Raw genomic sequence first — 15,745 nt, forward strand, 5'->3', positions numbered from 1 at the left:
GCCTGGAGCCAAGTCCTTGCTCCTCAAAGGACAGTCTGTACATGGCACGATTATCTGAGATGTTCCTCACTCTCTATAGTGAACTCTTAGAGGATTTTGGATGAAAAGCTTAATTGGGGGTATTGCTCTCATTAAGTGTTTCAGATATTGGTCCCAATTTTTTTCCCCTGCATTTTCTCTTCCTAATTTCTCAATACTCCTTTCTCTGTTCTTTTCTCATGTCCCCTTTGATGACGTTGGCATATCACTCAACCTCTCAGTCCTTCATCTTCAAAATGGAACTAATACTTAAACTATCTATCCCACAGAGGTTGTAAGGAAGTTGTTGCAAAAACTTTAAAGAACTGTACAAATGCTAATTAACATTTATAATAATATTGTACAAAACACCAGCTATCATTTATAATAACAGCAACAGATGCTGTGTTCATATAAGAGATTAACAAAGGGAGGAAGGGGAAAAGAAATAAGGATGTGAAGCCCATTAAATATATATTAATTATTATTAAATATAATTTAAAATTATAATTAATTCACATAAATTATATAGTATATTCTATACTATACTATACTATTACTATAGTAATTCTATGCTTAGTTATATATTGTTACATATTATATATAACATTAATATAACACACATATAACATATTATATATAACACATACATGTTATATATATGCATTGTTATATATTAATTTATATTATAATTAAAATATAAATTAAATATTATTATTAAGCATAGAGTATTCATTTGAAGTAATCTCATCTTTCTGGGTTGTTATAGGAGTTGTCCCAAAAGTCTTATTGCACTATGACTTTTGGGATGCCTTGTAAATTTGTGAGAGGCTACATGGTATAATACAGAAGTATCAAACAATGTTAGGACCAGCAATACTCTCAAGTGCTGCCTGAACCAGATTAAGATGTAAGTGGGAAATTTATCAAAACAAAAAATCAAATAAAACATAGATAATATTATGATTTAAAACTAAGTCAATATGGTCAGCTTGAAGGGTTCCTTATATGCATTTGAGTTTTGCACCATTGGTGGCTAGAAGGCTGGCTCTGGATTCAGGAAAATCTGGGTTCAGTTCCTACATCTAATATGCTGACTGTGCAATCATGGACAAACCAATTAAACTTTCAAAGCCCACAGGCAACTCTTTTAATTGTAGAAGAGTTGTTGATCTGTATTGGTGGAGGACATTTCCACACTGGGGGTTGTCCATACTGATGAAATCACTTATCTGAAGACACATGTAAACCTATCCTGATCATTTTCATCTCTGATAGCACTTTATAACAATCTTATAAATAAAACAGAAACATTTCCAAAGTGAGACATGAAGATCCATCTTTAAAAAGCATATCTATATTAAAGATTCTTTACCAGAGGTCAAGGAATCAGGGGACAGGTTTGAAGGGATCCATGGATGGAAAAAAATTACACCTTTTTTTTCCATGAAATTTTGATTTCCTTTTTAATTCTATGTATTTTATTTTATGTATTTAAGGTATTTTCCTGAGAGGCTTCATCATCTTGCAGAAAGGGATCTATAAGTCATTATTTTGGCAGAATAGAGTGGTGGAAGTAACTGGTGGCATTCCCCTCCTGATGAAAAGAGGAGGCAACACTTTGAGTTTAGAGTTATCCACCTGGGCTATCAAATTCACCAGAAAAGAATGTAGTGAAGCAGTATAGTAGATAGAGCTCTGTGTCTGGAATCACAAAGACCTGAGTTCAAATTCAGCCTCAGACACTATCCCTGTGACCTTGGGCAAGTCACTTAACTTCTGCTTGCCTCGGTTTCCTCAACTGTCAAATGGAGATAATAGCATCTACCTCCCAGAGTTTGTTGTAAGGACCAAATGAGGTAATATTTGTAAAGCGCTTTGAAAATCTTAAAGCTCTGGATAAATGCTTGCTATGATTATTGAATACTGAACCACTTTGTGTAGATGCAAACTAACTTGTCAGTAAGAAATAGGTTTCTCACTTTGGAGTACATAGGAAAGAGATATTGAAGCAATGTATTGTTTCTGCTGGAATACCACATGTTTGGTACTGGGGGAAGGAGATATAAAGATAAATTAGTTAGGGTCCTTGCTTTCAAAGAGATAATTTCTAGGCAGTTCTCAAAAATAAAAAAGCCAATGTGAATGCTTTCAAATGGAACCAGATCAAAACAGAATAGCAATGATGGCAGGGGAATAATATGAAAGTGCCTTCTTGGTGCATTAGACAATCAGGTTGAAGTTTCCTTTAATAACTTTGCTTGGTATACAACATATATTCCACCAACTCATGTCCCTAGTCCTAAAGAATGTTAACCCACTCATTTTTGGAGCTCCTACCCTAGGGCTCAGTCCAGTTGACTAGTGACTGAGCGCAAACTAGCCTACTTAGCCCACTCCATCTCCTGGATGGTTGCGGATCAGATACCAGACTATGCTTCCTCTCTACATTCCATCTAGCCACCATCTTGTCACCTGCTTGCCCCTGCTCAGGCACTCCCCTGACCCTCTCTCCTCACTTATCCATCCCTTCCTCTCATAGTAATTAAAACAATAGTACCACTACTTTAGTGGGGTAGCTAAGTATCACAGTAGATAGAGCACTGGACTTGGAATCAGGAAGACATCTTCATGAGTTCAAATCTGGTCTCAGATATTTACTAGCTGGGCAAGTCATTTGACACTGTTTCCCTCAGTTTCTCATCTATAAAATGAGCTGGAGAAGGAAATAACACACCACTCCATTATTTTTGCCAAGAAAACCCCAAACGGGGTCACAAAGAGTTGGACAAGCCTGAACAACAACAGTTAACCTTTGGAAAGGGAATGTCGATTGTTGACCTCCACTTCCCTATAAGCTTTATGCTCCCCTGTTAGACTATAGGCGCTTTGAGGGCTAGAACCATTTTGTTATTTTAAAAAATTGTGTCTCCAGTGCTTAGCACAGTGCCTGGCACATAGTAAACACTTAAAATATGCTTTTTATGAATTCATTGATATACAACATAGGTGTGCATAAGTCAAAATGAAACCTAGTAGAATGTAAGTTCCTCGAGGGCAGGGATTCTTTTCTTTTTCTTGTCTTTGCAAGAGATTACCAAGAGATTGTGGATACTTTAGCATACTAGAGCATAACCCCAACTCTTAGCATAATGCCTTGCATGTGGTATGTCCTTATTAAATTCTTGATGAATTGAACTGCATTGACGAAGAGAAAGATGAATGGCTCTTGGATACATATATATATATGCAAACGTACATATATGCACAATGTATGCATACATGTATATATGCACGTATAACCAATCTGAATAATTCATATGACAGAAGTCCTTTAGCTTGCCTAAATAGATAATTTTAGTATAAGAATTCAGGTTTTTTTTAAACCCCCCAGTTATTTATATACTAGCAATTAGATAGACCCAGTCTGTTAGTACTGAACAAATATTTTGTTAAATGAGCTCAAACACTGAGGGCAGCATAATGAATTTAGTTACTATTTAATAAGCTTTCAAAACATAGATCAGGACACTAGTCAGTTTATTTTTAAAAAGTTACCTAACTTTAATTATGTCATCTATGTTTACACAATGCCAAACAAGATAAGTCACTTATCTAGATTGTTTCAAATATCTAATTGATCTGTGTCATGGAGATGGTTGGTAATGGACACAGCCATCAAAATAATCTTCTTAGAGCACAAGTTTGACTGTGTCACTCCATGTTATGAGAAACATCAATGGCTCCCTAGTGCTGTTAGGAAAAACACAAATTTTTCACCTTGGCACTTAAATCCTTTCACAATCTGGCTTGTCTACTTTTTTTGGTCTATTTTCCATTACTGCCCTCTACAAACTCTACTTTCTATTAAAACTGTCTATTTGCTGTCCCCATATTGGGCATACCATCTCTCACCTCCATGCTTTTGCACAGATGTCCTCCATACCTCCAACTCCCTCTTCATCTCTTCCTTTTAGGATTACAAACTTCCTTTGTGGCTTAGTTCAGATATAATCTTCTAAGGAAGGCCTTCCCCATTTTCTTTGGTTGTTTATGTCCCACCCCCTTAAATTATCATGTATATGCCTACCCTTTTGTATCCCCTATCACCCCTTCTAGAATATAAGCTTCTTGAGGGCAGGAGTTATTTTTTTATTTTTGTCTTTATTTCCGCAGTGCCTGGTACAATGTCCTGCACATAGTAAGCACTTAATAAATGCTTATTGTATTGGATTTCATCATCACCAGAATAGTTAGGAGTTTTGGAAAAATAGCAACTCAAACTGCCTATATGGCACCAAAACAACTTATTTTAAAAAGGAAAAAAAATGAGTCATCTACAGAGACCAAAAACTATTTGCTTTCCTGAATTTGATTAAAGAAAATATTTGCATTCAAATTCATTTTGTGTGGAAATAAGAGCTAAGCCTATTTAAATGCAGTATACTGTGCCTAAATGTTCCTCTCTCTAAGTTAAACATTGAAAGAAAGGAAAAACAATAGAAAATGCCATCTGAGACTAAGTGACTTTTAAAGCTGTACCAGATTAATTCCAATTTGCATTCTCACTCTTACTTACCCAGGGGACTACCCCCTGACCCAAAGAGCTAACTTGAAAGTGAATGGGAGATAAGAAAAGAAGAAAATGTATCCTCTCTCCCTCTTTCCAGAGGTGGGATATTATGGGGGAAGGAATTTGCTCACATTTATGTAGCAAGAAGGTTAACTAAGCCAGGATGAGAATCTTAAGTTTCCTGATGTTCGAAGGCAAGAGATTTATTTTTTTCCTTCCCAGCACCACATGTGGCCTTGTACAGACCCATTTTTGAATTGAGGGGTGTCTGTGAGACCCTGATCTTTGTCCTCCCCTCCACGAACATTATGTTTTATGATTGCTGCCTTCTGGCACTAGGGGTCTAATGCCGTGCATCTTTCTCTGTCCTCTTCTCCTGTTTATTCATGTTCATTTCAATGCTCCATAGAAGAAATTGATGATTGAGGATTCAATTACTGATGGAGAGTGACAACTGAACTCCCCTTAAAACCAGATGGTCGTGTCTGGATTTTTTATTTTGTTTTAAGACAGATCGTACACCCTGGAACACCACTGGAACCATTAACCATATGTCCCCGAAATCTGAAAACAACAAAGCATCTTGAATCTCTGTAATCATTATGTCTCCAAGTCCTGTGGGACTGGGGCCCTTTGTAACAGTCCAGATGCAAACGGGCCAAACATTCAATCACCTTTGAGGGTTCATTGAGAGGGCAAATGATGGTATAAAGGAAGGAGAGGAAGGAATAACCCATGAATGGGGAAAATGTCGTACAAGTCCAAAAATGGCGGGATATTGCCTCTATTGTCAGTCAACAAGATTTTATTAAGCACTGGGTGCCAAATGCTGTCAGATATAGTTCATGTGTTTGTTGATTTTGTTGAACTTCCCCCTCCTTCCTTTTAAAAATTCTTTCTTACAGTGGATGGCTTCCTGGAGAGGGGATGGAGGAGGAATTCATTCAGAAATAAAAGTGATATAGAAACAAAAAGTATCCAAGGACATGTGTAAGTGACTTACCTAGGGTCAGAGAACTAACATGTATCAAGGATAAAATAAAGAAATGCCTTTAGCAAATATAAAAAAAAAAGTATCTATGAACAAAATAAATTAAAAAACTAAAGGCAACAGGAGAGATAAGAAGCTCAGGGATTCTAATATCTAGTAAAATGTGAGCTCCTTGAGAGCTGGGAATGTTTGACTTTTCTATTTGTAACCCCAGCACTTAATGCAGGGACTTGCACACAATAAGTGATTAATAAATTCTTTATTCATTCATTCCCATAAACAAAGAATTTTCTTTAATACAGATGTGGCATGTGGACATGGAATCATAGATCAAGCGTTAGAAAGGACCTCAGAGGTTGTCTAACGAAGGGAAGGGGAGAAGAAGGGAATAAGCATTTATATAGCACCTACGATGTGTCAAACACTGCATCACACAACTAGTAAGTGTCTGAGGTCAGATTTGAACTTAGGTCTTCCTGACTCAAGGCACAGTGTTCTTATCCACTGTGCCACCATCTGCCTCTAATAAACTTAAGGGATAGGGAGGAGAATTGAACCTGTGATAGAGGGAATTCCTGGGTGAGGAAACTCTACTAATGCAGATCATTACCTGCACTGCACTTAATTCATATTCATGTTCAGTCGTTTTCAGCCATATCCAACTCTTTGTGACCCCATTTGGGGTTTTCTTGGCAAAGATATTGAAGTGGCTTGAAATTTCTTTCTCCAGCTCATTTTACAGGAGGCAAACAGGATTAAGTGACTTGCCCAGGGTCACACAGCTAGTGTCTGAGGCCAGATTTGACCCCAGGAAAGTGAGTCTTCCTGACTTCAGCCCTGGAGCTCTATCCACTGTGCCACCTAGCTACCCCTCTGCAATTTATAGTCTTAGATAATTACCTAGAGAACCAGTATATGGCAAAGGTATAACTTGAACCCAGGTATTCCTGGCTTTGAGGGTACCTCACTGTCCTCCACTATGATGTGCTAAATTGTTTGGAAATCTACAATTCTGGACCCAAGTTCAGGCCACATGGAGAATGTTCCTTAATATTTATATCCTTTTGATATAGTTGGTGGAGACAGGGAAAACAACTCCAAATACGTAGTCTATTACCAAATAACATTAGGGGGACAGTAATCCAATCGCTTCTCAAAATGCTTAAAGCCACTCTTCATTTTTCATCATCGTGCCAACCCAAAGAACTCTTCCTTTGAGAAAATATTCTGAAAAGTTTGGATTGTTGGTCAACCAGATACTAATTGATTATTAGCTTACTTTGGAGAAAACATTAATTCTAACTCTCAATCAATGCTGGAGTTTGTGAGGGTGGTGGTGACTTTTTTTCATAAACAAATATAGAAAAGTACAATGAAGTTTTATGGTGCAGTGTATTTGGCCTCCAGATGGATTATATAATGTGGTCTAAACAGTTCATTAGAGGGATCCAAACTTTACAAGTTAATTAGCTCCCTGGAACACTTCAGGCTTGAAATCAGAAATAGATCAACATACTGCACAATCTACTTACAGCACTTTAAGACGGAAAAGACCAGCGAACGCTCCTTCGGGGATGCCTGTCAGCCCGTTTCCTGCAAGTCGCCTACAGGAGTCAAAAGAGAGGGAGGGAATAGTCACTACATTTCTTTTTGTGTGGAATTAATTTCACTGTTAACAAGAAAGCAACACAACTAGGTTCAAACTGCAGATGCCAGAAAAATTGTTGAATACTGTTTAGTTATCGTACTTTATGAAAAAAAATCCTGTACATTAACAAATTGTTGGCAGCTGGAATGCAAGAGGGGAAAGAAATACAGTCAATCACTAATTTCACTATAAACCAGCTTGCTGACTTTCATTGTAGATCGAATTGTTGTTGTTGTTTTAAATTCCAAGTGAGGGCTAGCTCCATACAGTAAACTTCAAAAGCTGCCAATGGAAGAATGTGGTTGCCATTTATATATGTGTGTATGCATATATGTATACATACAGAGATACATATATAGAGTATATGTGTATCTGACACACACACACACACACACACATACACATATTTCTGCCAGTGGAAGAATGTAGCTGCTTTCTGTCTGTCTGTCTCTCTCTCTCTCTCTTTCTCTCTCTCTCTCTGTCTCTTTCTCTCTCTCTCTGTCTCTCTTTCTCTCTCTCTCTCTCTCTCTCTCTCTCTCTCTCTCTCTGTATACACACACACACACATATATTATATGCACATATCTGTTGGTAGAAGAATATGGCTGCCATATATGTGTGGTACACATATATATGTATATCTATATCTATCTGTCAGTGGAAGAATACGGCACATATATACACACACTTACACAATACACACATGTACATATGTGTGTCTGTGTTACACATATATTTCTGCCAGTAGAAGAATGTGGCTGCCAGGTACACACAAGTCTATATCTATATATCTGTTCGTAGAAGAATATGGCTGCCATTTTAATATTTACATTTAAATATACATTACACTCATGTGTGTATACAGGGTGTCCATAAAGCCCGTGTGCAATTTACAAGTTACAACTATTTTAAATTGCACATGGACTTTATGGGCACCCTGTATATATATATGTGTGTATACACATGCACATGTATATATGTATACACACATATACATGTATATCAGCCAGTGGAAGGATGTGGCTGTCATATATATATGTGTGTGTGTGTGTGTGTGTATGTACATGCAAAATCTGCACACGCATACATGTATATATACACATGCATGCATACACATGTAGATCTATATATGTTCCTGTGGAACAACGTGGCATGTGTGTCTGTATTTGTGTATGTCTCTATATGTGTGTATGTATACATACATACATACATACATCTATATGCTCATATGCATATATTACGGACTGATGATTTAATCAGTATGGGGGAGTTCTGGGTATGGAAACCCCCCGCAGTGATCCAGATAAGCTTCTCATTGATAAGTCAGCATAGCAGATTATATAGATGTAGAACTAGATGGGAACTTAGGGGTCACGTAACCCAGGTGTCAAACAGGTGGCCTGAAACTCCCCCCGCCCCACTTCTAAGTGCAGCTGAACCAGATTAAAAAGTAGGTCAGATCTGTTTTTAATGTGTTGACGTATTAATAAAAAAAGAAGCATATAAACACCTGGAGCTTTCTAAGGCAATATGTAGCCCCAAAGGATTTTCAGGTATGGTTTTGCATCCCCTGTTTATATTTGAGTTTGATACCATCGATCTGGGCAGCTAGGTGGCATAGAGGATAGAGTGCCAGGCTTGGAGTCAGGAAGATCTGAGTTCAGATCTGGCCTTAGACACTTACTAGCTGTGTGACCCTGGGCAAGCCACTTCATCTTGATTGCCTCAGTTTCCTCCTATGTAGAATGAGCTGGAGAAGGAAATGCCAAACTGCTCTAGTATCTCTGCCAAGGAACTCCAAATGGGGTCCCAAAGAGTTTGACTTGACTGAAACAACTGAACAACAACCCCTGATCTAGTCCGATCCCTTTATTTTACAAATGGCGAAACTGAAGACCAGTGAGGCAAAGTGCCTTTGTGTCTAATGTCAGGTGGGCAATCAATGGCAGAACCAGGAATTGAACCAAGGTTCTCTAACTCCAGACCCGGGGCCTTTTCCAGTCGCTACATGTCTTCAAGTTGCCTAGGGCATTGAGAGGTTAAGTTTCTTGCCCATGGTCACACACCCGGAATGTGTCAGAGGCAGGATTTGAACCCAGGTCTTTTCCTGATTCTCTCTGGAGAGCATTTGGTCATATGTTCATGAAACTGATGTGATGGCAGCCAAGGACAGTGTGGTGCAGTAGACAGGGGGTTGGACTTGGAATCAGGAAGCTGTTGTTTAGTTGTGTCTGACTCTTTGTGGCCCTATTTGGGATTTTCTTGGCAAAGACACTGGAGTGGTTTGCTATTTCCTTCTCCAGATTATTTTACAGATGAGGAAACTGAGGCAAACAGGGTTAAGTGACTTGCCCAGGATTACACAGCTAGTAAGTGTCTGAGACCAGATTTGAACACAAAAAGATGTGTCTTCTTGACTCCTGGACCAGCGCTCTATCCATCGCCACCTAGCTGCCCCTACAGCAAGTCAACATGTAGTTCAGTTTACTAATTGACTCAAGTGATTTTGCAGTTGAGGGTATTGGATTTTTTGAAAAAAAATGTCCACCAGGAAAAAATCTTCCAAATGAATTCAAGAAATATTTAGTATTTCTTTTGAAAATAGCTTTCTTTTCCAGTCATCTTCACTGGGCTTGTACTCTCCATCATGTTTTGATAGCTGACATGTTTGCCAAAGTTTCCTTTCACTCTCAAATCTGGATTCATTTTTGCTAGGTCCTAAATGTTGTTTGTACCTTCGCTTTAAAGCTGAGTCCTGACTTTTGCAGCCTTGGATAGGATTCTTTTTGGGAAGCATTTAAAAAATCATATTTTGGCATTCTCCTGGATGTCTGGAGACATGCCACCTGAGGCTCAATCTCAGAGCCAAACAGAACAGTAATATGGAAGAGAGCTCTGATCAATTGCTCCTTTGGGCCTTTGGAATCAATCTGAACATTTAATAGACTCCTTGGGCCAGAGCAGGTCCCCTGGCTATCCTAAATCCTATCTGTAAGTAGAGATGTGAACATTGTGGAAAATAAAGTTAATAGGAAAAAAATAAGAAAAAAACCTCCCACCTTTTTTGAGGAATTTAAAAAAAACATTAAGAATGGGAAGTTTGTAATTGAGATTATTTTTAGAATAATTGATGCGATATTTGACAAGATATTCACTTATCACTGCCTGGCCTCCTCTTTCTCAACATAATTTCAAAAAACTATACAATAGCTTAACATTTAATAAATAGTAAATTTAGCAAATAATAAAGCTATTTAGCAGAACCATTCATTCAGCAAACATTTATTGAACACATATGTGTATAAAATACTATGTTAAGTAATAAGGAAAAGGAAATTTGAGATATCACCTCTGCCCTTATAAAGACAGTTTTAGCAGGGAGACAGGATGCCAACCAGATAACTATAATGTACAATATTATATGCAAAAGCTCTGAAACAAAATATTATGCGAGATGAGAGGGAATATCATTACTCATGGAGGCAGGAATCAGACATGGCTTCATGGAGAGAGAAGGTAGCAAGAAAGTTGAGCATTAAATGCTAGGTTCAAATTCCACAGCTAATGTTGGCAAAGTACCAGGCACAGGGAATGGGCAAAGTAATAGCAAATGGGAAAGCATAGAGCATGTCCAGGGCACAGCTCAGAGAATTTCAATTTAAGTGGAGTGTACAATGCATGAAGAGGTTGGTGTGAGATTGCGGAAAGCCTTGAATGACAGACAAAGGAACTTCACTTTTAGACAATAAAGAGTTTCTCAAGGTTATGGCCCAGAGAGTTGCATCAAATCACTTGAATTCCAAGCCTTCACTCTTTCAAGATGATCTCTAAGACTATTCAATCAGATTCTGGGTATGCAATTAGTAACTGTTCAACTTTGGGTAAACCATTTAATCTCTCTGGCCTTTGTTTCTTCATCTGTCAAATAAGATTCAGACTAGGTTAGAGGTTCTTAACAGACAGGTATTTGTGAATAGATTCCTGGGGGTTCACGAACTAAGATGGGAGGACATTGCTTCTTTATTTTTACTAACCTCTAACTGAAATTTAACGTTTCTTTCAACTATGAATATATGTAACCAAAACATTATTCTTACACTTCACTGACAAAGGGGTCCATGACACAAAAAAGGTTAAGAACTTTTGGAATAGACCATCTCTAAGGTCCCCTCCAGCTTGAAATCTGTGAGTTGGTTGAGTTTAGAATTTTTAAGTGTAAAATTATTTTGAGCACCAGATCATTTGAATTCCTGAACTCTGGGTAAAATCAGCATAATGTACTACTGAAATGGAGAAGCAAGATGCATTCATACAGGGAATGTTTAATTTTCATAAAAGAGGGAAAGTTTTAATTTAAATTTTAATTAATTTTAATTTTAATTAATCACTACTCATCAACTTACATTTGCTCTCTTTTGATTTAGAGGTTGATAGTACTGGAAGGAGTGGACGTAAACAGGAACATCCTTTTATTTTTGTCTAGGGGAATTGGTTTCTGAATAGTCCCTCCCTCAACTCAGAAAAGCCAGGCTATAATCAGAAAACAAAGAGCAGATAGGTATCTAACTATATAAAGATGCATATATACCCTGCACCCCTTTATGAAGTGTAAAGAAGTTTCCTTGATTGAATTGGGTGGATAATGATTGGTCATGTCCCAGACAACCCCTTAAAAGGCTGAGTGTTCCAGCTCTGCTGTCATGTCTGGGTTGGGAGTAGCTTTGTGGAGTATGACATTTACATCTCTACTGTAGGACAGGCCTGCATAACATGTGGCCTGCGGGTCCCTTGCTACCCACCAAAGGATTTCTGGGGCCTGCCTGTGGAGTTGCCACTGTGCAACTCTGTTTGTTATGTGATCTGCGGCAACCAACCATAATCATTCTGTCTCTACCCTAACCTGTCTGTGGTCTGAAGAAGTTTAGCCTATTTTAATTTTGGCCCCTACCTACTGCCAAGTTGTGTGGGTCTCCACCTCAATTGGCCATGGTGTCATTCACCCAAAAGGAGACATTGCATCCATCAGAGAGCAGAGACTTGCACAGTCTCAGTAAAGACATACAATGGTAAAGATTCAGGGTTGGGAGTAGTTTTTCAGATTGTGACCTCTGCCAGCAAACAAAGAGCTAACCATGGATTCAAGAAAGAACTAGTCCTGACAATTTTCAGGCGATTAGTGGAGAATGGCAGACCCCTGGGAGCCCAGCTGAACAACCTACTCAGGAAAGAAGTTGTACTCAGAGGAGAGCCATGTGAGTACTCCACAAGGAGAGACAGGACATCAAGTCTGTTTAGTATTGGCATTACCTTGAAAAATGTGCTCCTAAACAGGCATGCCATTAGCATTGTACTCTGTGCTTACTCTTCTCATGGATGCTATGTGTATCTGTGAGAGTGAATCCTAGATTTTATGGGCAGGAATGTTCTTCCTATGCCATTTTAGCAAATACTTTTTCTTTGAGTCAATTGTGTCTACTGGCTATTAAAGATAAGTGCACCAATGGAGTCGCACAAGTATGGACCCATGGGGCACACCAAGAATTTTGAAGCAATAGCCTCCCTCTGAGGACCCAACCCATAAAGGGGAGTGCAAGCTGGGGAAGTAGCTCAGAGGGAGGGCTACACTTATAAAGATAGAAACTAAGAGCTTTTTGACTTGCTGGCTTAAAAGGTTTAGGAAAGAAAGGAGCAATAGCACAAAAATAGCATTAAAGATTTTGAATTTAGAAGGCAACTGGGACCTCTTTGCTGCTTGTGATCCACAAAGAGGCTTAAAAAACCATACTTCTTTATTGAACAGTAAGTTTACATGTTCTTGGAAAGTTGTTCAGAGTTAACTGAGTAGATGCTGTTTGTGAATTTGCATATGCTGAAGCATATGCAAGCTATTTATTAAGCAACATCTTCCTCCTTTCCTTGCCTCCCCTCCCCTCCCCTCCCCTCCCTTCCCCTCCCTTCCCCTCCCCTTCCCTCCTCTTCCCTCCCTTTCCCTTCCTTCCTTTCCCTTCCTTTCCTTTCCTTTCCTTTCCTTTCCTTTCCTTTCCTTTCCTTTCCTTTCCTTTCCTTTCCTTTCCTTTCCCTTTCCCTTTCCCTTTCCCTTTCCCTTTCCCTTTCCCTTTCCCTTTCCCTTTCCCTTTCCCTTTTCCTTTTCCTTTTCCTTTTCCTTTTCCTTTTCCTTTTCCTTTTCCTTTCCTTTCCTTTCCTTTCCTTTCCTTTCCTTTCCTTTCCTTTCCTTTCCTTTCCTTTCCTTTCCTTTCCTTTCCTTTCCTTTCCTTTCCTTTCCTTTCCTTTCCTTTCCCTTTTCCTTTCCTTTCCTTTCCCTTTTCCTTTCTTTCTTTCCTTCCTTCCTTCTTCCTTCCTTTTTTCCTTCCTTCCTTCCTTCTTCCTTCCTTTTTTCCTTCCTTCCTTCCTTTCTTCCTTCCTTTCTTCCTTCCTTTCTTCCTTCCTTCCTTTCTTCATTCCTTTCTTCCTTCCTTTCTTCCTTCCTTTTTTCCTTCCTTCCTTCCTTCCTTCCTTCCTTCCTTCCTTCCTTCCTTCCTTCCTTCTTTCCTTTGGTAGGTAGAAGAGATGAGGGCAGGGGGAAGACTAAATCGAATTGAATTGAATCAGGGAATTGGACAGTATTCCAAATCTCTATAGAACAGAAGGATCTATAAAATACCAAAGAGCAATTCATTCATGCTGCAGCTACTATCTTCAAGAAACAAGAAGAAAATAATGAAGACCTGGATTCAAAGTCCTTGTTCTACTAGCTCCATGGTGAACTGATTCAGCATATTTGGGCTTCATTTTATTTATCTGCAAAAGTAATTTTTTCAACAAATATTTACCAACTGCCTATTTTGCACAGAGCAAAATAGTAGCGGATACAAAGTTTCAGTAAGAGATGGTCTCTGCTCTTGTGGAACTCACAGTTCAATAGGGAGATAAGGCGCAAACACAGAACACCATAATCATCAGTCAGGAAACATTTCTTTTTATTTTATTTTTAATTTATAAAATAAAACAAGCATTTCCATAATATAGTTGGATTAAAAAAAGATGATTGCACATGAAACTGCAAATCTATTATGTATAAATTGCTGTAATAAAGTTTGGGAAGCATTTATTAAACACTTTCTTTGTACCAGGTACTGTGCTAAGCACAGGTGACACAAAGGGAGGCAAAGAATAGTCCCTATCTTCATAAAGCTCACCATCTAATGGGGAAGATGACTTGTAAATAGCTAAGTTATAGATGAGAGGTAGTCTGAGAGGGGAAAGGACTATTAGCTGAGTGGGTGGAGGACTAAGAAATACTTCCCAAAGAAGGTGGTATTTGGTCTGATTTTTGAAAGTAGCCAAGGAAACTAAGTGATAGAGGTGAGGGGGCAGAGTATTCTGGGCATGGAGAAGGCATTGAGACAAGAGATAGAGTGTTGTTTTTAAGAGAAAGCAAATGAATCAATGTAGTTGCATTGTACAGGGTGTCCCTAAAGTCTGGACACGTAGGCAAAATGCATATTTTGAAATATTTGGAATATTAGCAGACCTTAGCCCCCCTCGACTTCTTTTTCTGGGATATGCTAAAGGAGAAGGTGTACTCAATGATAATCATAGATGCAACATGATTGAATGAATAAAGAGTGAATGTGCTAAAATTAATGGCAATGTGATTATTGCATGGAGTTCACGTGAATCTTGCAAAGCACATCAAACTTTGCATCACAAATGATGGAAATCATATTGAAGATGTTATTTTTTAACGTTCCAATTAAATAAAATGTGGCTGAAAATTTCGTTCATTTCACTTCTTAAAAATACACATTTTTGCCTATGTGTCCAGACTTTAGGAACACCCTGTAGAGTGCATGGAGTGGGGAATAAAATATAAAAACACAGGAAAGGAAGGAAGGGGTTGGATAATGTGGAACAAGTACGTTAGTGAGTTGCAAAGCAAGGTACCACATGCATTGTAGGGGGATGGTCATTACCTATTCAAGAGATCATGGAAGGTATCATAAGGGAGGTGGTATTTCACAGAATCACACAGAAACACAGAAGGTTGGGGTTAGAAGGAAACCCATGATACTTGTGCAACCCCAATTAAATAGAAACCCTCTCTATAACATCTCTGAAAAGGTACCATCTAGCTTTCCATAGTTGGTAACAATCTGAAAGCAGAACAGGGACACACAGGATTAAAAGCCATGTTATATTTTTATTTTTTTTTTTGTGGATTGCCATGACCATAAAATTCATCATTTAGGGACCAATCTTTTGCTGACAACTCTCTCCACACTTATTTTGACTAGCACTCAGCACACATGATCTGTTGTTGGATTTATGCTTAAGACCCATAGATTTAGATTTTCTAAGAGACCTTCCAGCTTAAATAATGGACCCAGGGCTGCAACCAGTCTCTCTGACTCTATTGCTCTTTCCACTAGAAAGTCATGAAGCCATTCCTGGTATAGCCTTCAAGGATTGAGGATGGCTTCCAGAATCAGAACAAGGCACCAGAGTTTGACTTTTG

The 15,745-nt window shown here is 38.5% G+C and overlaps 1 protein-coding gene across 1 annotated transcript in view; it reads right to left on the minus strand.

Annotated features, from left to right (window-relative positions):
• LGR5 (leucine rich repeat containing G protein-coupled receptor 5) overlaps nucleotides 1-15,745 on the minus strand; it is a 196,204-nt gene that overhangs the window by 80,172 nt on the left and 100,287 nt on the right. The window contains exon 3 of the mRNA XM_036761684.1: nucleotides 7,115-7,186. Within this exon, the coding sequence (XP_036617579.1) occupies nucleotides 7,115-7,186 (72 nt within the window). The remainder of the gene's footprint in view (nucleotides 1-7,114; nucleotides 7,187-15,745) is intronic.

The sequence above is a fragment of the Trichosurus vulpecula genome, chromosome 5 (assembly GCF_011100635.1).
Source record: "Trichosurus vulpecula isolate mTriVul1 chromosome 5, mTriVul1.pri, whole genome shotgun sequence".
In the NCBI taxonomy this organism is placed as follows: Eukaryota; Metazoa; Chordata; class Mammalia; order Diprotodontia; family Phalangeridae; genus Trichosurus; species Trichosurus vulpecula.